Source organism: Delphinapterus leucas, chromosome 9 (assembly GCF_059928025.1).
Source record: "Delphinapterus leucas isolate spDelLeu-1000000601 "Yukka" chromosome 9, BTC_Dleu_Yukka2, whole genome shotgun sequence".
Lineage (NCBI taxonomy): Eukaryota > Metazoa > Chordata > Mammalia > Artiodactyla > Monodontidae > Delphinapterus > Delphinapterus leucas.
Genome location: NC_143137.1, coordinates 42,275,732 through 42,298,666, shown reverse-complemented (window position 1 = coordinate 42,298,666; position 22,935 = coordinate 42,275,732). Strand labels below are relative to the sequence as shown.

The 22,935-nt window shown below is 35.4% G+C and overlaps 1 protein-coding gene across 1 annotated transcript in view; it reads right to left on the bottom strand.

The window, feature by feature from the left end:
- Positions 1-5,395: 5,395 nt before the first annotated feature.
- DPY19L2 (dpy-19 like 2) overlaps positions 5,396-22,935 on the bottom strand; it is an 89,410-nt gene continuing 71,870 nt past the window's right edge. Inside the window, exons 18-22 of the mRNA XM_030759779.2 lie at positions 19,787-19,906; positions 18,473-18,647; positions 14,983-15,082; positions 13,539-13,664; positions 5,396-8,231 (exon numbers count right to left, since the gene is read on the bottom strand). Coding sequence (XP_030615639.1) covers positions 8,078-8,231; positions 13,539-13,664; positions 14,983-15,082; positions 18,473-18,647; positions 19,787-19,906 — 675 coding nt within the window. The 3' untranslated portion in view covers positions 5,396-8,077. The remainder of the gene's footprint in view (positions 8,232-13,538; positions 13,665-14,982; positions 15,083-18,472; positions 18,648-19,786; positions 19,907-22,935) is intronic.

Genomic DNA, 22,935 nt, shown 5'->3' with positions numbered 1-22,935 from the left:
TGGAAATAACTACTGCAGAGCAGAATAAAGAAAAAAGAATGAAAAGAACTGAGGACAGTCTCAGAGACCTCTGCAGCAACATTAAACACACCAACATTAGAATTATAGGGGTTCCAGAAGAAGAAGAGAAAAAGAAAGGGACTGAGAAAATATTTGAAGAGATTATAGTTGAAAACTCCCCTAATATGGGAAAGGAAATAGTTAATCAAGTCCGGGAAGCACAGAGAGTCCCATACAGGATAAATCCAAGGAGAAATACGCCAAGACACATATTAATCCAACTGTCAAAAATTAAATACAAAGAAAACATATTAAAAGCAGCAAGGGAAAAACAACAACTAACACACAAGGGAATCCCCATAAGGTTAACAGCTGATCTTTCAGCAGAAACTCTGCAAGCCAGAAGGGACTGCCAGGACATATTTAAAGTGATGAAGGAGAAAAACCTGCAACCAAGATTACTCTACACAGCAAAGATCTCATTCAGATTTGATGGAGAAATTAAAACCTTTACAGACAAGCAAAAGCTGAGAGAGTTCAGCACCACCGAACCAGCTCTACAACAACTGCTAAAGGAACTTCTCTAGGCAAGAAACACAGGAGAAGGAAAAGACCTACAATAATGAACCCAAAACAATTAAGAAAATGGTAATAGGAACATACATATTGATAATTACCTTAAATGTAAATGAACTAAATGCTCCCACCAAAAGACACAGATTAGCTGAATGGATACAAAAACAAGACCCATATATTTGCTGTCTACAAGAGACCCACTTCAGAACTTGAGACACATACAGACTGAAAGTAAGGGGATGGAAAAAGATATTCCATGCAAATGGAAACCAAAAGAAAGCTGGAGTAGCAATTCTCATATCAGACAAAATAGACTTTAAAATAAAGACTATTAGAAGAGACAAAGAAGGACACTACATAATGATCAAGGGATCGATCCAAGAAGAAGATATGACAATTGTAAATATTTATGCACCCAACATAGGAGCACCTCAATACCTAAGGCAAATACTAACAGCCATAAAAGGGGAAATCGACAGTAACACATTCATAGTAGGGGACTTTAACACCCCACTTTGACCAATGGACAGATCATCCAAAATGAAAATAAATAAGGAAACACAAGCTTTAAGTGATACATTAAACAAGATGGACTTAATTGATATTTATAGGACATTCCATCCAAAAACAACAGAATACACATTTTACTCAAGTGCTCATGGAACATTCTCCAGGATAGATCATATCTTAGGTCACAAATCAAGCCTTGGTATACTTAAGAAAATCGAAATTGTATCAAGTATCTTTTCTGACCACAACGCTATGAGAAGAGATATCAATTACAGGAAAAGATCTGTAAAAAATACAAACACATGGAGGCTAAACAATACACTACTTTAATAGCGAAGTGATAACTGAAGAAATCAAAGAGGAAATAAAAAAATACCTAGAAACAAATGAAAATGGAGACACGATGACCCAAAACCTATGGGATGCAGCAAAAGCAGTTCTAAGAGGGAAGTTTATAGCAATACAAGCCCACCTTAAGAAACAGGAAACATCTCGAATAAACAACCTAACCTTGCACCTAAAGCAATTAGAGAAAGAAGAACAAAAAAACCCCAAAGTTAGCAGAAGGAAAGAAATCATAAAGATCAGATCAGAAATAAATGAAAAAGAGATGAAGGAAACAATAGCAAAGATCAATAAAACTAAAAGCTGGTTCTTTGAGAACATAAACAAAATAGATAAACTATTAGACAGACTCATCAAGAAAAAAAGGGAGAAGATTCAAATCAATAGAATTAGAAATGATAAATGAGAAGTAACAACTGACACTGCAGAAATACAAAAGGTCATGAGAGATTACTACAAGCAACTCTATGCCAATGAAATGGACAACCTGGAAGAAATGGACAAATTCTTAGAAATGCACAACCTGCCAAGACTGAATCAGGAAGAAACAGAAAATATGAACAGACCAATCACAAGCACTGAAATTGAAACTGTGATTAAAAATCTTCCAACAAACAAAAGCCCAAGACCAGATGGCTTCACAGGCGAATTCTATCAAACATTTAGAGAAGAGCTAACACCTATCCTTCTCAAACTCTTCCAAAATATAGCAGAGGGAGGAACACTCCCAAATTCATTCTACGAGGCCACCATCACCTTGATACCCAAACCAGACAAGGATGTCACAAAGAAAGAAAACTTTGAACTGATGAACACAGATGCAAAAATCCTCAACAAAATACTAGCAAACAGAATCCAACAGCACATTAAAAGGATCATACACCATGATCAAATGGGGTTTATTCCAGGAATGCAAGGATTCTTCAATATATGCAAATCAATCAATGTGATAAACCATATTAACAAATTGAAGGAGAAAAACCATATGATCATCTCAATAGATGCAGAGAAAGCTTTTGACAAAACTCAACACCCATTTATGATAAAAACCCTGCAGAACGTAGGCATAGAGGGAACTTTCTTCAACATAATAAAGGTCATATATGACAAACCCACAGCCAACATCATCCTCAGTGGTGAAAAACTGAAAGCATTTCCACTAAGATCAGGAACAAGACAAGGTTGCCCACTCTCACCACTCTTATTCAACATAGTTTTGGAAGTTTTGGCCACAGCAATGAGAGAAGAAAAGGAAATAAAAGGAATCCAAATCGGAAAAGAAGAAGTAAAGCTGTCACTGTTTGCAGATGACATGATACTATACATAGAGAATCCTAAAGATGCTACCAGAAAACTACTAGAGCTAATCAATGAATTTGGTAAAGTAGCAGGATACAAAATTAATGCACAGAAATCTCTGGCATTCCTATACACTAATGATGAAAAATCTGAAAGTGAAATCAAGAAAACACTCCCATTTACCACTGCAACAAAAAGAATAAAATATCTAGGTATAAACCTACCTAAGGAGACAAAAGACCTGTATGCAGAAAATTATGACACTGATGAAAGAAATTAAAGATGATACAAATAGATGGAGCGATATACCATGTTCTTGGATTGGAAGAATCAACAGTGTGAAAATGACTCTACTACCCAAAGCAATCTACAGATTCAATGCAATCCCTATCAAACTACCACTGGCATTTTTCACAGAACTAGAATAAAAAATTTCACAATTTTTATGGAAACACAAAAGAGCCCGAAGAGCCAAAGCAATCTTGAGAACGAAAAACGGAGCTGGAGGAATCAGGCTCCCTGACTTCAGACTATACTACAAAGCTACAGTAATCAAGACAGTATGGTACTGGCACAAAAACAGAAAGATAGATCAATGGAACAGGATAGAAAGCCCAGAGATAAACCCACGCACATATGGTCACCTTATCTTTGAAAAGGGAGGCAGGAATGTACAGTGGAGAAAGGACAGCCTCTTCAATAAGCGGTGCTGGGAAAACTGGACAGCTACATGTAAAAGTATGAGATTAGATCACTCCCTAACACCATATACAAAAATAAGCTCAAAATGGATTAAAGACCTAAATGTAAGGCCAGAAACTATCAAACTCTTAGAGGAAAACACAGGCAGAACACTCTATGACATAAATCACAGCAAGATCCTTTTTGACCCACCTCCTAGAGAAATGGAAATAAAAACAAAAATAAACAAATGGGACCTAATGAAACTTCAAAGCTTTTGCACAGCAAAGGAAGCCATAAACAAGACCAAAATACAAGCCTCAGAATGGGAGAAAATATTTGCAAATGAAGCAACTGACAAAGGATTAATCTCCAAAATTTACAAGAAGCTCATGCAGCTCAATAACAAAAAAGCAAACAACCCAATCCAAAAATGGGCAAAAGACCTACATAGACATTTCTCCAAAGAAGATATGGACTGCCAACAAACACATGAAAGAATGCTCAACATCAATCATTAGAGAAATGCAAATCAAAAGTACAATGAGATATCATCTCACACCAGTCAGAATGGCCATCATCAAAAAATCTACAAACAATAAATGCTGGAGAGGGTGTGGAGAAAAGGGGACACTCTTGCACTGCTGGTGGGAATATGAATTGGTACAGCCACTATGGAGAACAGTACGGAGGTTCCTTAAAAAACTAAAAATAGAACTACCATATGACACATTAATCCCACTACTGGGCATATACCCTGAGAAAACCATAATTCAAAAAGAGTCATGTACCAAAATGTTCATTGCAGCTCTATTTACAATAGCCCAGAGATGGTAACAACCGAAATGCCCATCATCGGATGAATGGATAAAGAAGATGTGGCACATATATACAATGGACTACTACTCAGCCATAATAAGAAACGAAATTGAGCTATTTGTAATGAGGTGGATAGACCTAGAGTCTGTCATACAGAGTGAAGTAAGTCAGAAAGAGAAAGACAAATACTGTATGCTAACACATATATATGGAATTTAAGAAAAAAAATGTCATGAAGAACCTAGGGGTAAGACAGGAATAAAGACACAGACCTACTAGAGAATGGACTTGAGGATATGGGGAGGGGGAAGGGTAAGCTGTGACAAAGTGAGAGAGAGGCATGGACAGATATACACTACCAAACGTTAAGGTAGGTAGCTAGTGGGAAGCAGCCGCATAGCACAGGGAGATGTAAGAGGGAAGAGATATGGGAACATATGTATATGTATAACTGATTCACTTTGTTATAAAGCAGAAACTAACACACCATTGTAAAGCAATTATACTCCAATAAAGATGTAAAAAAATAATAATAATACCATTTTGGGTGTCACAAATTAGCAAAAAATATTTTTAATAAGGCTAACCAATGCTAATGAGTGTTGTGAGATGAGCATTATCATACACTGATTTTTGGTGGTGCATACAATCCTTTTGCAGAGGTAATCTGAGGCGAACTGCATTGAAGGCTTTAAAGGTCTCCACATTCTCTTATTGAAATTTAACTTTGTGGAATATACCCTACAGAAACAATTTGAAAATTAAAAAACTTAATGTACTAACATATGCATGGCAGTGTTCTATATATACATCCATGTAGTAGCAAAAATGGAAACAGCTAAACAATGGCTAAGATACAGGTATCTACGCATATATTTATATACAAAATAGGATATTACGTAGCCATTAAAAACAGTCTATATGTAACACTTCCACGTTTACTACATGAAGAACAAAACATAAAACTGTTTATGTTAAAAGAGGAAAAGAAGGAAAAAAATTATGCCTAAACGTTGGAAGAAAACAAAGAAATATTAAATGGCTGGTGAATATTTTCCCCTTCTTTTAAATTTCCTGATTTTTTCAAAACTAATTTTCCATAATGAGTTTGTATTGCTTGTATAATAGAAACATATAAAATATAAGCATAGTTTTATTATTAAAATTAAAATGAAAAGTACTTAATGATTTTTGATATAGTGTCTATTAGCAGCAAAAGAGTACAACACACATATTATTCATTGAAGCTGTACACCAGCTTCTGACAACTCGATGATGGAGGGAATTGCTGAGCTTGTGCACAACTCACTTCTACCATGATTTCAAATAAACGTGCAAAAATATGACAACAGGAAACTAAGGAAAATGCTTCCTTGCACTGAGGAACAATCTACCCATCACTCAACCCACAGCATTTGTGCATAGTTTTTCAGATTTCAAAAGAATAAACAATAAAATGTATGCAGGTAAGAATCTAATAGCATACTTTATATAAGAGTAAGCAGTAGTGCGGTATGCTTATTTTTTAAAATTAATTTATTTTTGGCTGCATTGGGTCTTTGTTGCTGCGCACAGGCTTTCTCTAGTTGTGGTGAGCGGGGGCTATATTCTCTTCGTTGTGGAGCACAGGCTCTAGGAGTGCGGGCTTCAGTAGTTGTGGCACGCGGGGGCTCAGTGGTTGTGGTGCATGGGCTTATTTGCTCCGCAGCATGTGGGATCTTCCCGGACCAGGGCTTGACCCCGTGTCCCCTGCATTGGCAGGCGGATTCTTAACCACTGCGCCACCAAGGAAGCCCCACAGAATTGTTTTAAAATGGCCAAAAAAGATCACTGCCAATGTAAACATGGTCAATACATCCAGGAAACTATGATTTCTACCTTCATATCAGAATGATTTCAATTTTAAAATGTGTGTTTAGTAAAGAATGAGGAAAGATAGAAAACACACAAAAGAATCTTCAAGGGCTTTTTTAATTTAAAACATATATAGCACATGAAAATAACATAAATTCATATTAATACATTATATTTATATGAAACTTGTTTCAGTTAATACAGCTCATCAATTTTTGTTGTTAAATTCTACCAACTTCTTTAAAATGTTGCCTATGAAAATATCATCCAAAATGTGTCACTTTAATTTCATGTTAGGTGTTATAGCTCTTTGCTTTCTTTGCCCCACACTTACACCAAAATGAATTATTTGAAAATGCTAAAATAAAGCTTTCTTAGTGGCTTTGTATTTGTATTAAATATTTTACAACTATAAAAAGTTTAAAATAATTATATTGGTTTCCCTATATATAAATCCACATAAATATATTTGTATTGCATATTTTATTAGCTAATACAGTTTTTAAAAATATTCTACCAACTTCTTTAAAATATTTCCTATGAAAACGTCATCCAAAATCTATTTTAATTTTTATGAATGTTAGGTGTTGTATCTCCTTTCTCTCTTTTCCCCATACTTATGCCAAAACAAATTATCTGAAAATGCAAATATATATAAAATTTGGTATGCTTTCTTAGCTGTTTTGTATCTTGTATGAAGACATTTTACAAGTATAAAAGTTACAAATTTTATTGGTTTTCCTGTATATATTATATATATGTAATCTTCTACCTACTGTAAGTGAACTAATCTACAGAATTTAGTCATTTTGTTATCTCAAATGTAGAGGTCCAAAAAAATCAGGGGATTACAAAAATTTCAAGGTGATTAAAGCAGATGCACATTAAAATACTACAGCTATGGCATATTTAACATCCATCAATCAGAGAAAGAGAGTGTTTATCTTTCCATTTGGCAACAATATCTTCAAGATAACTATTTACCACTTTTCAAAGCACTACTATCGGGTAGGTTTTATACTGGGAGAGACGATCTATAAAACATTACTGTCCTCATCCAAAACCAAAAATAAATAAAGGACTTTAAAATACATTAATTATGAAAGATGATGACCAGAAAAAATGACTATGTCCAATGAGCTTACAGGGCTTCAAGATGAGAATGCCTTTGCTTCATTCAAGATCTAGAATCTTCAAATTTCATTTGATAAATTTAACTGGATTTTCATTTCTGATTATGTTTAACCCCTACATTTGGCTGTGTACTGTAACAACTTTTATTTTACTTGGATAGTAAAAGAAAAACCACTGAATTCTAAAGACAGATTAATAATCTGTTGAACTCAAATTGAGAACTAATCAGTGAAAAATACTTATCTGGCTCCGCAAATAAATTTAAAGAGATTGAAAACATTACAAAATAAGCTGTTTTTTAAAATATCTAACCTGAAATGATAAAAAAGTTTTTAAAAGCTATTAAAGATCTTTCCTGAGGGCTACTAAAAGCAAAAACAACCTTAATAAACACATGGTTACAAACAAATTTCCTCACAGAGGTAAAGAGGTTGTGATCAGTATCAGGATCTTAAGGAAGTGTCATTTCAGAGACTGCATTAGTCTCTTCTAAGTGGTTTAAAGAGTCTGAGCTGGTACATCCTGGAACTAAGGAAAATCCGAAGCAATTCACCTAGCGGGATACCAAAAGGACTTACATATCCTTGATTTATTCAATTTCATTGTTCTTTTACATATATTTTTCTTCTTTAAAACTTTAAGATGATTTACTCATTTATATGACAAGCTTAATAAGGCTGACATTCAATGGAAAACAATGAAATAATTTACCTTTTAGCAATTAGAAAAATTTAAATCATTTTTATTATCTTCTTTTTAAGGGTCCCTTATTAAAGCTTGTGAATTTTATTAATGTAAATAAACTAAAGTGATTGTTTTTTATGCACCTCTTTGCACCACAGTGTAAAGGGTAGTCTCATTAGCAGTTAACCTTTAACACTCTGTACATACTATTCTGAAACACTGTGGTGAAGTACGGCCTCTCATCCTTGAGCAAGACGCTACATAAGGGAGGGTTAGCTGAGTTGGAAGGGTCTTCCACATCCCAAATTTCAAGCATACTGCAACCAGGCCTGAAAAAAACAGGCACATATATCTGTATTAAAAATGCATTCATATCTAGAAGAAATATAATTATAAAATATATCCTAGATTTTTAGAGACTAATTTAATAAATTAAAGATTTAAAAGCATCATTTCAAAAAACGTAAGTTTAAAATTTAGAGATAGTAAAATGAAGGTACGCTGCATTTTCGTGTTCCACTTAATGAAATAATATATTATTGAATCAAATAATAAGGGCTCAATGCATATTCAGAAATATATATTTAAAAATCTACTTTCAAAGTAAAATATAAATGAATATTCTAACTGGTACTGCCATCCAAACATAAGGCCCATTTATAGCAGAATGAGACAAATTAAAGGAAAGTTAATCTAATTCCTGATGAATTTCATATTTCATATTTTTGAGCTTAAATTGACTTGGATTAGCATGAAAACATATAAAGTCCAAAGCAGGGAAAAGAAGCTCTTCTGCCAACTTTATTCTCCTCAACTCTTTCCCTTTTGAATGGATTGAGTGAAATAATACTTCTCACTAGGCAACAACCTGGCATGAGAGTCATTAAAGGGAAGAAGTCAGGCAAAATTGGTTTCTAATTTTTTAACAGCTATATTGAGGTATAATTTATGTACGATAAAATTCACCCATTTTATGTGTAAAGTTTGATAAGTATGGGCAAATGTGTATAGGTGTGTGAGCACCATCATAATCATAACACAGGGAATTTCCATCACCCCAACAAGTTCCCTTGTAGCCTTTTAGAGTCAGTCCTCTCCTCCAAATATAAACCTAGGCAAGCACTGCACCCTTCTGCACTATAGTATTGCCTTTTTTAGAATATGCTAGATAATGCATATCTAGCATATATCACATACATGGTTACTCACATGGTAACATTGCTATCCTTTCTCCTTCAACCTTTCCTTCATGTATCTGTATTTACAATGCATCTCTTACAGGAAGGACATAGTTGGGTTTTGCTTTTGTATTCAGTCTGTCAATCTCCGACATTTGATTGGAGTGTTTAGTCCCCATTCACATTTCCAAGTACTGATATGGTTTGATTTAGGGTTGCCACTTTCCTGTTTTTCTTCTGTTTGTTTCGTATCTTTTTTGATCATCTGTTTCTTTCTTGATTTCTTTTATGTAAAGCAAAAAGGTTTTATTATACCATTCAATTCATCTACTGGCTTATTTGGGTATTTTCGTTTTGTTTTTTGCTTTTGCATTTTTCAAGTGGTTTGCTCTAGGGATTACAACAGACATCTTCAATGTATCACAATTTACTTTACATTAAAATTGGATTATTTCCAAGGAGGTGTGCCAAGAAGGTGGAGTAGGAAGGCCCTGAGCTCACCCCCTCCCATGGGCACACTAAAATTACAACTATTTACAGAGTAACTATTGATGAGAAAGACCAGAATCTAGCAGAAAAGATCTTATACAACTAAAGATATAAAGAAAGAACCACAATGAGACAGGTAAGCGGGGCAGAGGTGTGGTAATAGTCAAGACTCATCATATACCCAGGTGGGTGACCCATAGATGGAGGATAATTACAATTGCAGAGGTTCTCCCCAAAGAGTGAAGGATCAGAGCCCCACTTTGGGCTCAGGGTCCTATATCAGGAAGATGAGCCTCCAGGATATTCAGCTTTGAAGGCAAGCAGGGTTTACTTTTGGGAAAGAGAGAGGGCTGTGGGAAAGAGAATCCACTCTTAAAGGGTGTACACAAAATCTCATACACTGCAGGACCCAGGGTAGAAGCAGTAATCTGAAAGGAGCCTGGGTCAGACCTTCCTGCTGATCTTGGAGAGTCACCCAGAAAGGCAGGAGGCAACTGGAGCTCACCCTGGGGACGTAGATGCTGGTAGCAGCTATTTTGGGGAGCTTGTTCTACCACGTGGACACTGGTGCTGGTAAGTGCCATCGTGGAATTCTTCCTCTAGCTTATCAGCATAGGACCTGTCCCGACCCACCATCCTGTGGGTACCAGTACTGAGAAGACTCAGATCAAGCAGCTAGCCTGACACAGCCCCATCCACCAGCAGGCCAACATCAGCTTTGCTACACCCTGGAACCTATAGCCAGGTGCCTCGTGATCTGGCCCCACCCACCACTGGCCAGTAGCCTCCACACAAGGTAGGGCCTGGCAGCCAACAGGACTGGGGGCCAGCCACATCTACCTGGCCATCCATAGTTCTCAGCCTGCCACAAAAGAAGGGCCCGCGCAGCTGACACAGGGGGCAACCCTAGAGCATATAGCTCTGGTGACCAGAGAGGAGTGCACTTCTGGAACCCACAGGATGTCTCCTACAGAAGGTCACTTCACCAAGATTGGGAAGTATAACCAAACTACCAAATACATAGAAATAATAACGGCAAATTAGGCAAAATGAGGTGACAGAGAAATATGTTCCAAAGGAAAAAGATAAAAACCCTGGAAGAAGAATTAAGTGCAGTAGAGATAAGTAATTCCAAATAAAAAGTTCAAGGTAATGATCACAAAGATGCTCAAAGAACTTGGGAGAAGAATGGATGAACACAGTGAGAAGTTTGACAACGAGATAGGAAATATAAAGAACCACCAAACAGCTGAATAATACAATAAGTGAAATAAAAAAAAATACACTACAAGGAATCAACAGTAGATTAGATGATACAGAGGAATGGATCAGTGAACTGGAAGACAGAGCTGTGGATGTCACTGATGCTGAACAGAAAAAAAGAAAAAAAAATTACTGAGGACAGTTTAAGAGACCTCTGAGACAACATCAAGCATACTAACATTCTCATTTTAGGGGTCCCAGAAGGAGGAGAGAGAGAAAAAGGGGCAGAGAACATATGTGAAGACACAATAGCTGAAAATTTCCCTAACCTGTGAAAGGAAACAGACTTCCAGGTACACATAGAGTCCCAAACAGGATTAACCTGAAAGGTCCACACCAAGACACATTGTAATTAGAATGACAAAAATTAAACATAAAGAGAGATTCTTAACAGCAGCAAGGGAAAAGCAACAAGTTACCTACAGGTTTTGAGCTATTATGAATAAAACTGCTATGACACTCTTTCTAGAGAGATGGGTTTTTTTTGTTTTTTTTTTTGTTTTTTTTTTTGTTTTTTTTTTTGTGGTATGCGGGCCTCTCACCGCCGTGGCCTCTCCCGTTGCGGAGCACAGACTCCGGACGCGCAGGCTCAGCGGCCATGGCTCACGGGCCCAGCCGCTCCGCGGCATGTGGGATCTTTCCGGACCGGGGCACGAACCCGTGTCCCCTGCATCGGCAGGCGGACTCTCAACCACTGCGCCACCAGGGAAGCCCTAGAGAGATGTTTTAATTTCTCTTATTTCAATTCTTTGGAATGGAACTGCTGAGTAATAAGGTAGATGTGTGCTTAAAATTTTTTAAGATTCCTCCAAATAGTTCTCCAAAGTGGTTGTATCATGTTCACTCCCCTTAGCAATGTAAGAGATTTACAGTTATTCTGTATCCTCTCCAATGTATGGTATTTTAGTTTTAAAAATTGTATTTATCGGTCAGTCACACATTTTCTTTGGTGAATTATGTCTTTCCAAGTCTTCTGCCCATTTTCAATTGTACGGTCATTTTATTATTAATTTATAGAATTTCTTTATATGAACTATATTTATAAGTCCTTTATCAGATATATGCTTTCAAATATTTTCTTCTTGTCTGTGGCTTGCCTTATCATTTTCCTAATGTCTTTTTGGTGAAAATATTTCAATTTTGATATATACAATTTATTGATTTTTTAAATCGTTAGTACTCTGTGTTCTAAGAAATCTTTACAATTTTAGCTCTTACATTTAGTTCTATAATCCACATAAAGTTAATTTTTGTATATGGTGTAGTATGGGTCATGGTTTAATTTTTTTCTGTACATTATATCCAGTTAGATCAGCAATATTGTTAAAAGACCCCTTTTTCCATTCAAGTAAAAAATAGTGTTTTAAAATTTTCTTTGTGGTTTTTTTCCTTTGACCCATAAATTACCCGTAAGTTTACTGCCTAATTTCCAAATATGCATGGATTTACTGTTTATTATTTTTTTCTATTTTCTGTTTATTATTGTTTTCTATTTTAATTCTGTATGATTTAAAACCTTTTAAACATACTGAGACAATTTTACAGCCCAGCATATGTTCTCTCTTGGTGGACATTCCACATGCCCTTTAAAAGAATGTGTATTCTGCAGCTGTTTCCTGTAGTGTTCAATAAATGTCAGTTGGGTCAGGTTATTTGATACTATTTGTTGTTCATCTCTTTTATATGCTTACTGACTTTTTATCTACTTTTCCTAGTAGGGGAAAAAAACGTTAACTTTTCCAACTATAATTAAAGCCTTGCTTATTTTTTCTTTTAGTTCTACACATTTTTATTTTTTGTGCTTTGAAGCTCTGTTTAGAGGTATGCATATTTAAAACTGTTAGATATTTTTGATGAATTAATCCTTTTGTCATCATAAAATGTCCACCTTTATTTGTGACAGTATGCCCTGTTTTGAAGTATGTTTTGTCTTAAGCTTTGAATTAAATTAATATGATAAGCATATACATTACGATATTTCTGTTTCTTCTTTTGCAAGATGCCATTTCTTCCTATACATATTTATTAGATCTTAAAATTAGATACAAAAATTAGCTACTAAAATTTACGAACTTAGCTCTTCAAAATCTGTTATAGCCAATTCTTAATTATCCATAGGAGAAATGAAAATTCTTAATGCTAAAATCAATATAACTAAGGACTTCTTAAATCAAGGAGACTAAACAAAGGTCTCAAGATATCCATTACACATCTTAGAATTTTATGTATTATTAGAGATTCAAAATTTAGAAATGAAAAAATGTTAATTAGAAACGTTTTCTTATTACGTCCTTTTGAGTTACGTCAAACTTTTCTTATGAGTCTTATAAATCCAAGGTAAATCAGCTGTAGTAGCAGAATGCTAATATCTCACTTGGTTGTAAATTCAAATCTGTATTTCAGACATCTAATAAAAGTTATAAAAATTTGAAGATTATGGAAAAAAGCTACATTTAAGATGTTAAATTAAAATGAAGAAATTAGGATAGCAAAATATACTATACTTTTAAAAAAATTACATTATGCTTAAACAATAGTATAATTTTAATTTCCTAAATGAAATAATTTTAAATAAAATACCAGGGCAACAATTTAATGGAATTAATTTAAAATAAAAATTTTTAAAGAATCAGGGCTGCTGTAATAAAGTAAAACATTTGTTGTTTTAAAATATACCATATCATATACCACAGGGCTCATACTCACTTAGTTCTTACAACACACCACGCCTCTTCTAAAATGTAGTAATTCACATGTAACTCCACCAACTTATCTCTCACTTCTTTTGCAGATTTTCGACTATATGCAGAATAAACTATTTTTGTCCGAGCTCTTTAAATTCAAACAAGTTAAAAAAATTTTAAATAAATGATAATAGATGTGTTACCAAATTAAAACCTCAATGCTTACTGGATGGAGCATTGATTATATATGACCCCAAATAGCATGAATTATTTTGGGAATAGCAATTGCCACATTTCTATTTATATTTTGCATGTGCTTAAACTTACAGCAATTTGATTTTTGCAGGTACTGCTTATTAGTGTATAAACCAGTTTAGAGTCTAGAGGTAGGTAGCAGTATAATAGTTCAGAATATAAAATTTGCTTTGCATAATTCATAAAATAATTAATCTGGAACAAATTCAGATAGAGGCTAAATATAGTGAAAATATAGATTTCAGTAGATAATTTCATTCATAGAAACTCTGAAAAGCATATGAGTTGAAGCTGAATGTAGCAAATAGAACAATTAGACAGTGGGCATCTAGGGTAGTAGTCATGTAGAGAAAGCAACTTAACAGAAGCTTGAGAGACAGGGATGCTTACCAAAATATGGTACAACAGATGGTTTAGCCCTAAATGGGGGTTTTTTATAAAATCCTGAACAAATTATCAATTATGCATTAGACTTTTCTTAGGATTTCAAGCATACAGAATGCCCAATCTCCACAACCAAACATAAAACTTTAAATAATTTAAAATATTACCTCTAACAATAAGCCAAAAATACATTAAAAGGAAATGATTACCCAATTACTAGAATGATTAAAATAATTTTTAAAAGTCAGTCATTTAAGGAAAACAAAACTTTCAGACCTCAGTGGAAGCTAGAGTTCCCATAATCAGCTAGGAAAAGAGCACCCCAAAGTTTCATAAAAGCATTTAATATAGCAAATTTCATGTACCTTTTCTATCTGTTAAAAAAGGCTAATCATTGGCCACGAGTAAGATGAAGAATGGTTTCTTAAACCAGGCAGAGGGGCTGTGGAATCTAGAACAGGGGTTGGCAAACTATGGCCATGAGCCAAATCTATCCCCACTCTTATTACTGTTACTTAGGAGTTTCACTGGAACACACACCCACATAAACACACAGAGGCTAGTCATAAATGTGACATATTTTTCACTTTGAGAAAAACTGGGTGTTGCTTCTTTCAATTTTCAGAGGTTTATTAAGGTTACTTTAAGTCAACAGGTACGTATTGTAATTTCTGAATGGTTATTATTCTTTAACTTCTAGCACAAATATGAGGATAAGAGTGAATGTGTGTGTGTGTGTGTGCATGTGTGTATAAAAATTTCCCTATTCCTATGAGTCAGGAGAAGTCGTTAGTGTGTCTGGTTGAAGTATTCTATCAGTTGCCCACCTCAAGTCTGCATCCTCATAATGTGGGTGATTCACAATGGGGTGAAGAGTGGAGAGCTTGACACTTGCCATTGTAGGCATGGCACCAGCGAAAACAGCATCTGGAAAACAAGATTATATTCCTTAACAACATGTTTTAAAGAAAACCAAAAGTTACCTACCTGTAATATTTGAACCCAGATTAAGAAAGATGAAGTACATTTAAATAATAATCATTGGCAGCATTCTTTTTCTTCGCTTAATATTTACTGATGGTCTACACAATAGCCAACTTTCATTAAATGTTATCTTGGTGCCAGGAACTGCTAAATACTTTTACTAGGATTATAGAATTTAATTTGCACAGCTTTGAGGTGGGTTCTATGTATTCTTATTTTGTAGATCAGGAAGCTGAGACACAGCAAAGTTAAGTGACTTGCCCAAGACTGCACAGCTAGAAAGTATCAGGGCCTACCCTCTTAGCCACTTCACTACAGCATACTACCACGTTCAAGCGCTATACTAAAAGACAGCACTACAAAGACACACAGGACTGGAAAGAATTGTAAAATTTGATATCTTGTTCCAATAGTTTAAAGTTCTAGGAACTGGGAGACTATTATAAAGGGCAAGTCTTATGGTACATGTTTTAAAGTGGCTTTTGTGGGTTGTGAACTGTAATCTTGAGAACTTGCCAGATGAAAGCATTGTTTTCTTCCCTCAGATCACCTTTAAATATTCATAACTAAGTTTTCTTAGTTTCTGTTTGACTTTATAAATGTATACATTTCATCAAACCATTTCATTACTTGTTAGTAGTACTTTCTGAAGTAATAGCTTGTATAAATGTATTGCCTTTTGGTTATAACTAGTCTTACACCAAAATCTACTGTCTGGCTTCAGTTTTAGTTCTGTCTCTTGGGAGACAAAAAGACCAAATGCTTACTTCCTGGCACTCGTGTACAATAAATGATTACATGATTAGCAAGGTTATCGTCATTTTTAATCAGCACAGTAAAATCACTAATAAGAACAAGGCATATTATTCAGATCTACTGTAAATAATTGAATGTTTACTTTCAAATGTAATTAAGCATTCTAAATGTAACTCTGGAGACTTCCCTGGTGGTGCAGTGGTTAGGAGTCTGCCTGCCAATGCGGGGGACATGGGTTCGAGCCCTGGTCCGGGAAGATCCCACATGCCACAGAGTAACTAAGCCCGTGCGCCACGGCTGCTTAGCCTGCGCTCTAGAGCCTGTGAGCCACAGCTGCTGAAGCCCACGCGCCTAGAGCCCATGCTCCGCAACAACAGAAGCCACTGCAATGAGAAGCCTGCGCACTGCAACGAAGAGTAGCCCCTGCTCACTGCAACTAGAAAAAGCCCACGTGCAGCAACAAAGACCCAATGCAGCCAAAAATAAATAAATAAATGGATACATTTATTTAAAAATAAATAAGTAAATATAACTTTGCATGAATATCTCTTTATATGCGTTAAATTTGAAAATACATAAATAAATTGAAGTAGACGTGTATTTATTATAGTAAGATTCAATAATTAATGCTGAAAAGCTCTTAGGCTAGAGCAGTGGTTCTCAACCAGAAGTGATTTTGTTTCCTAGAGACACTGACAACTTCTGGAGATATTTCTGGTTAGCACACTGTGGGCGGAGAGGGGCTACTGACATCTACGGGTAGAAGGAAGGAATGCTGCTCAATATGCTGCCAATGCACAGGGTAGCCCCAAATATCAACAGTGCCAAGCTTGAGAAACTCTGGGCTAGAAGGACCCAAAGCTCAGGGCCAGGGTCATCCAGAAGAAACTAGGTAAGCCTGTCCAGCAAGAACTGGAACCACTGAGAAGCAACCATCTATGAAACAGAGAGAAGGGGAGAATACTCCCCAAATGCTTCTTTCCTCTTGGGGGCAAAGTAAACATGAGTGTGACAGGGAAACAATAGGATCTTTTCTATAATATATTTAAATCTCCACTTAGCTTACCGCATGTATTAGAAAAAAACTATCCCTTTGACTTGACAGAGACTCACTAATACATACATGACTTGGTAAGTGGACCACAGGCTGGATATCAGTTCCCACTTGTCCTCCCAACTGAGCACCTTTGTGCTGTGTACAAACTATACAACCTTACATGGTAGACCTGAATGTAAGCTCTAGTTCCACCTTTACTATAGAATTTAATAAACCATGTGGTAACCATGACAGAACTCATAATACAGCGATGAGAAAGATTGGTAAGATCAAAGAAGAGGCAAAAATGAGGTAGGAGTTTGTGAGAGTTATCTCAGAAGGGTAAGTTGCCAAACATAGGCTCTCTCTGCCAAGAACCCAAGACAAACACTGGAACAAAGAAAGACACAAGCAAACATGAAAAGAGCAGGTATCTTTTAAAGCTTTGGAAAAACAGCTGTAAGTGGGGAGGGGTAAGGGAGAGTAAAGGGACTAGCTATCTTGTACTATTGTACTACAGGGAAAAAGTCAGTAAAGTGTTAATTCAAAAATTCTGATTAAACTAACCTGGAAGCTCTAAGTGATGAGGCACTGTCACCTACACCCTTTGAAAGCCATAGGCCAAATATCTGAGTTGAAGTTCATAAGAGTTTACCTTAATGATAGCTAGTTAGTAAAATGATGACTACCAAATAAGAGATAAGAAGAAACTGGCTCAAGGAGTCACAGGATAAATTTAAATAAACCATAGTGAAGAACTTGTGCCAGAAAAAAATTATGAAACGTCAAAAATTGTCTAGGACAAGACTATAGGTTACTTACAGAAAATAATGTACAATATATTTATCCTCTGGAAAGGTATTTAAAAGTGAAATAAATACCAATCTGCTTGAGGTGGTTTTGGATAAAGATAGCAAGAAAAGAAGATAAGCTAAAAGAATATTTTAAAGTATTTAAAAATAGCATATATACTAATCTTTTTGAGATGAATTAGTGAAGAAAACAGAATATCCAAGATTTTAACTCTTCTCCATGTGACTGGTTTTACAGACATGGAGCAGAGAGTAGGCACTGAATGGAAGTGATGGGAGGGGTATTGTTAACCTCCCCACAGTCAAAACTATCTTCTCCAGTGGCCTGTCACAAGGTGTGAAAGTTGTCATTAAAGGTTTTTTTTTTTCTTTGAGGTGTCACTGTTATGGCTAAAATACAATAATCTCAGAGTTATAGCACATAACTTGTGAACAATCAATAACTCTTAAAGTCAGTTAAAATTCTTTTCGACAGGTACCTAGGAGGGGTTTAAAGATGACACAAAACCACCTTTTAAAAAGGTTTGATTTGGTGAACACTGCAATTACCAGGCTCAAAATCTGTGAAGGTATGAATGCGTATGTATTTTAAATTTTTATATATATACACACATACACATATATATGAAATGATAACTGTACAATATATGCAAGTGTATAATAACATATAATAATAATGTGTGTGCGTGAGTGTGTGCTAGCTATACGTATAACCAAACAGCTACATACCCGGTCTGGTATTGTGTTTGATCCACTGTATCAGTTCTTCCTGGGGCAAATTATTAAATTCTCCTATTATGTTCCATTGATTATGGAGGTTTGCACAACCTTGTATTGACATCACTGTTAGAATGCCAAAGATAACATTCTCAAAACGAACTCTCCGAAAAAGCCAGCCAAAGAGCTGAAATGAAAGAAACCAATTATTTATAATTCTTATATGAAGGGGGCTATTGGGTCAATAATAAATTACCACCTTTCTACCTAAACCAAGGTGGATTACCATTTGATACTAACAATATACAGAATATAATAATCATCACCTATTGTTTAAAAACAGCAAATATTTTGGAATTGGAGTCCAGTTAAAAATGGAGCTTTCTGGGCTTCCCTGGTGGCACAGTGGTTGGGAGTCCGCCTGCCGATGCAGGGGACACGGGTTCGTGCCCCAGTCCGGGAAGATCCCACATGCCACAGAGCGGCTGGGCCCGTGAGCCATGGCCGCTGAGCCTGCGCGTCCGGAGCCTCTGCTCTGCAACAGGAGAGGCCACAACAGTGAGAGGCCCGCGTACCGCGAAAAAAAAAAAAAAAAAAAAAGGAGCTTTCTTTCCTCTTAAAAGAAATAAAGAAGGAATACCTGATCCTTCTGGTACTGATTTACTACCAGGAATTAAGATTAGCAAATCACAATTCTGAAACATCCTGGAACTAAATCCATAACATCTGGCTGCCTTTTATGGACATCTTGAATAACTAGGGAAACCTCATTAGTACTGACAAGTATATTCCTCTCAGGAATATAAGCATTATGATATTCTAAGGCAAGACACTTACAATCAAAACTAAATAAGGTGTCTCTAGAAGTAACTTGGTCCCAAAATTCTAGCTACTTTGTCTAGCTCTTTTGCATACAGTAACAGAACCCCAGAATTGACAATTTTCCCCCACGAATTATCCAAGGCCAACAAGACAACACTAGAGCAATTACGCTGCATCTTCTCTAGTATTACAAGAGCACTTGAGGATAGTTTTGACAGGCCAAGAATCTCTTACACTGACCTGAACTTCAAAAAACTATATTTGTGGAGAGGATACTAATAGAGGGAAAAGTCATAGAATTATCAGCTAAAATCTAGGAATAATTTTCAAAGCTACCTGAATTTACTTTTCTTACTCTATAATGAATCATGAACTAACATTTTAAATCATTTAAGATAAAAACACCTAGTGTTTTTATGTTCTGGATTACTCAGCAAAGCCATGGTAACTACACCGTAGTTGCTGTAGTGTTATAGTGTAGTTATACAAGAATGAATACCTTACCCGCCGAGAGCATATCAAGGAAGCCATAACACACATGTGAGGTGTCAAAAAGAGCTTCAGCCTCATAATTAAAATGGCAAGGGAAGCAAATGCAAACAACTGCAATATGTGAAAAATTAGCTATAAAAACACAAAACAAAATTACATTTTCACTTTATATATTTTTAATTAATATATGTAAAATAAAGTATATTAAAACTATTATTCACTAGGACAAGGATCTTTTAAGTTATTAATAAGTCTATTAATATTTATTCATTCATTCAACAAAGATTTATCAAATGCCTGCTATATGCCAGGTACTGTTCTGGGTGCTTTGGATATAGTAGTGAACAAAACAACACTGAGCAATTCCTGTCCTATGAGGCTCACATTTTAGTACATTTACTAAGAAGAGACAAAATAAATAGACATAGCAAATAACAAAATCTATCATACAGTCTATCAGAAAGTGGTAAGTGCAATGGAAAGGGAAGCAGAGCCAGGAAAGGAGACTGAAGTGCAGGGTGTGGTGTGAGACCACAGGCAGGAGAAGTTGCAAGTGTAATTAGGATCATCAGAGTGGGCCTCTTCAAAGAGGTGGCATTTGAGCAAGGACCTACACCAGGTGAGAAAGGGAGTCACAGAGACATAAAAATATGGGATGCTTCACAAATTTGTGTCATTTAGTCAGCAACAAAAATCATAACACAAACTAGATTATTTTAGAAGTAGTGGAATTGTATAAATACTTGTACTAATTAGTAGGACACCCCATTTTAAGATGGGGTTCCTCTGAGCAAAGGTTTCAAACAAAACTTTTCTAACAGACATATTCATAAAATATCAACAAACTCCTCACTAGAAAAATGGACAAAGAATTAATACAACCAAAAGTAAGCACAACTAAATATTCATGTTCTAATTCACTAATATTCAAACAAATTAAATAGTAAAGATAATATTTTCACCTATAAAATTGACAAATATTAAATTAATAGAGTGTTAGAGAGTATGCCATGAAACACACCGAAATAATTGGTATATTTCTGTAATTTAGTAATATTTATCAAGACCCTAGAAAAGAGCCAACTCCTTTGACTAAAATTTTGGTTCTAGGAATTTAACTTAAGAGAATAATCAAAACACAAAAATGCTTCTACAAAGATGATCGCTGAAATGAATTTTTCACAGCAAAAACAGAAACAACCTAAGTGACCAATATAGAGGACTAAGTAAATTATTGCATTTTCACATGTATACAACCATTAAAAGATTACCTACTGGAAAATTATTTAATGGCATGGAAAAGTTTTCAGAATATAAAACTCTATACTATAATAATATTAATTCTATGAAAACCATCTATGTGTGTATATACATGCACAGGGGGAAAAGGCTGTAAGAGAATATACCTAAAAAGTTAACAGAAATTATTTCTGAATGGTGATTTTCCTGCATTTTTCAAATTTTAAAGACACGTGCTATTCTTATAATCAGAAATATATAATTTATATTTAAAACAGAATGGCAAAAACTGTACCTAAAGTTATCTTTTTTCTTTTTCTAAATGATATTTGAAATGGAAAATCTGTTAATTTTTAAAATAAGTCTTGAACCCAGAGTTGGAATGTGGAACATTTATTTCAAAATCAATCCTTCATTTTTCTTTAGTCAAACTCACCTTTGGACAAAATTAGGAACATGTTTTGGAGAGAAGAAAAGACATCAACACACTTCATCCTCAAATAGGTCCTTTTGTTTAGGACCGCTAAATCACAGATTGATAGGTTATGTGAGCCATCTACTTTAATCATCTATCCAAAACAGGGATCACTTCTATAAATCTATCAACTGAATATTCACTATTTCCTGAAAAGGAATATGCCATAGGAGTACCTATTACAAAGACGGATAGCTGTATATGTTAGAAAATCTTTTCTAAAACTGAACTAATGTTTTCCTGCAACTTCCACACCTCTGGAACTGCACAAAATCGGTCTAAACCCATTTGTGCATGACAGTTCTCGATTATCTAAATACTGTAATTATGACTTTGCATTATTCCCACCTTCAACCTTAGAAAGCTTTCTATCTTTAGAGTAAATATTCAGAAAAATTCAATTATTAGTTGTGTGTTGTCATAATTCTGGTTGCCCTGCTCTGAATGTGGTACAGATTGTCCATCATCTTCTTAAAATGTGGCATCTAGAAACAGACCATAATAGATAACGGATAATCGATACAAATACACATCTGAATTCTCCCAGTATTCCTTCCTTTGGTTATTTTGAGCCACAGGATGACACTATCATTTCCTCTCCTAACTTCTGTTACTTCTACTTTAGCAACAATTTCTCAGATGACCAAAATCAAATCCAAGGTAGTAATACTCCTTGACTTTCCTCTATCATCTAAAGGCTGCAGGAAGGACTGTTTTCATATGGAGACTTGAAAGATCCCCACCACTACCTTGTCTTCCCTGAATGATGCTTTTTGTGGCTGGATGACACAGAACAGCTATCCCAAATGGCATCACTTACGTTTGTTTTCTATTCTCACCCAAATGCTCCTAAGCATTCACTTACTCTCAGGCTACGACTTTCCATAAAGCTCTTTTGCCATAGTTATTTTATCTTCCATTCTATAAGACAGCCTTCTTTTTAACTACCAAGTGGAGGACAGAAGGCTACAGTCAAAATGTATAGTACAAAAATCACTATTGTATGTATGCCATTGTCAATCTGGTACCTCTTGCCATATAAAAATTACTAGGAAAATTCTCACAACATTTTTTAGAGGCTGGAAGGAAGGAAGAGAAGCTCAGGGAACTGTTTATTACTAATCTTTGGAATAAGTGAGCCCAACTGGGTAAAATGTGAGGTAGCAGCTACCGAGCAGAAAGAAAGCAAGGACTAACTATAAAGCCAGTCCAAATAGCAAGTTGTTCCTGTCAAAACTACCTCACATGACAGTGTGAAGATATCTTGAGAACATGCTAAAGAGATGCCCTTCACTGGCACAGTTAACAGGGAGCAGAATATTAGATCTGAAATTTTGATCCAGAAGGCACACTAACTGTAAAAGTGGATATTTACACAATGCTTAACTTAGACTAGGCATTATTGTTAAGGACCTTACATGTAACTCATATAATCCCATAGCAACCA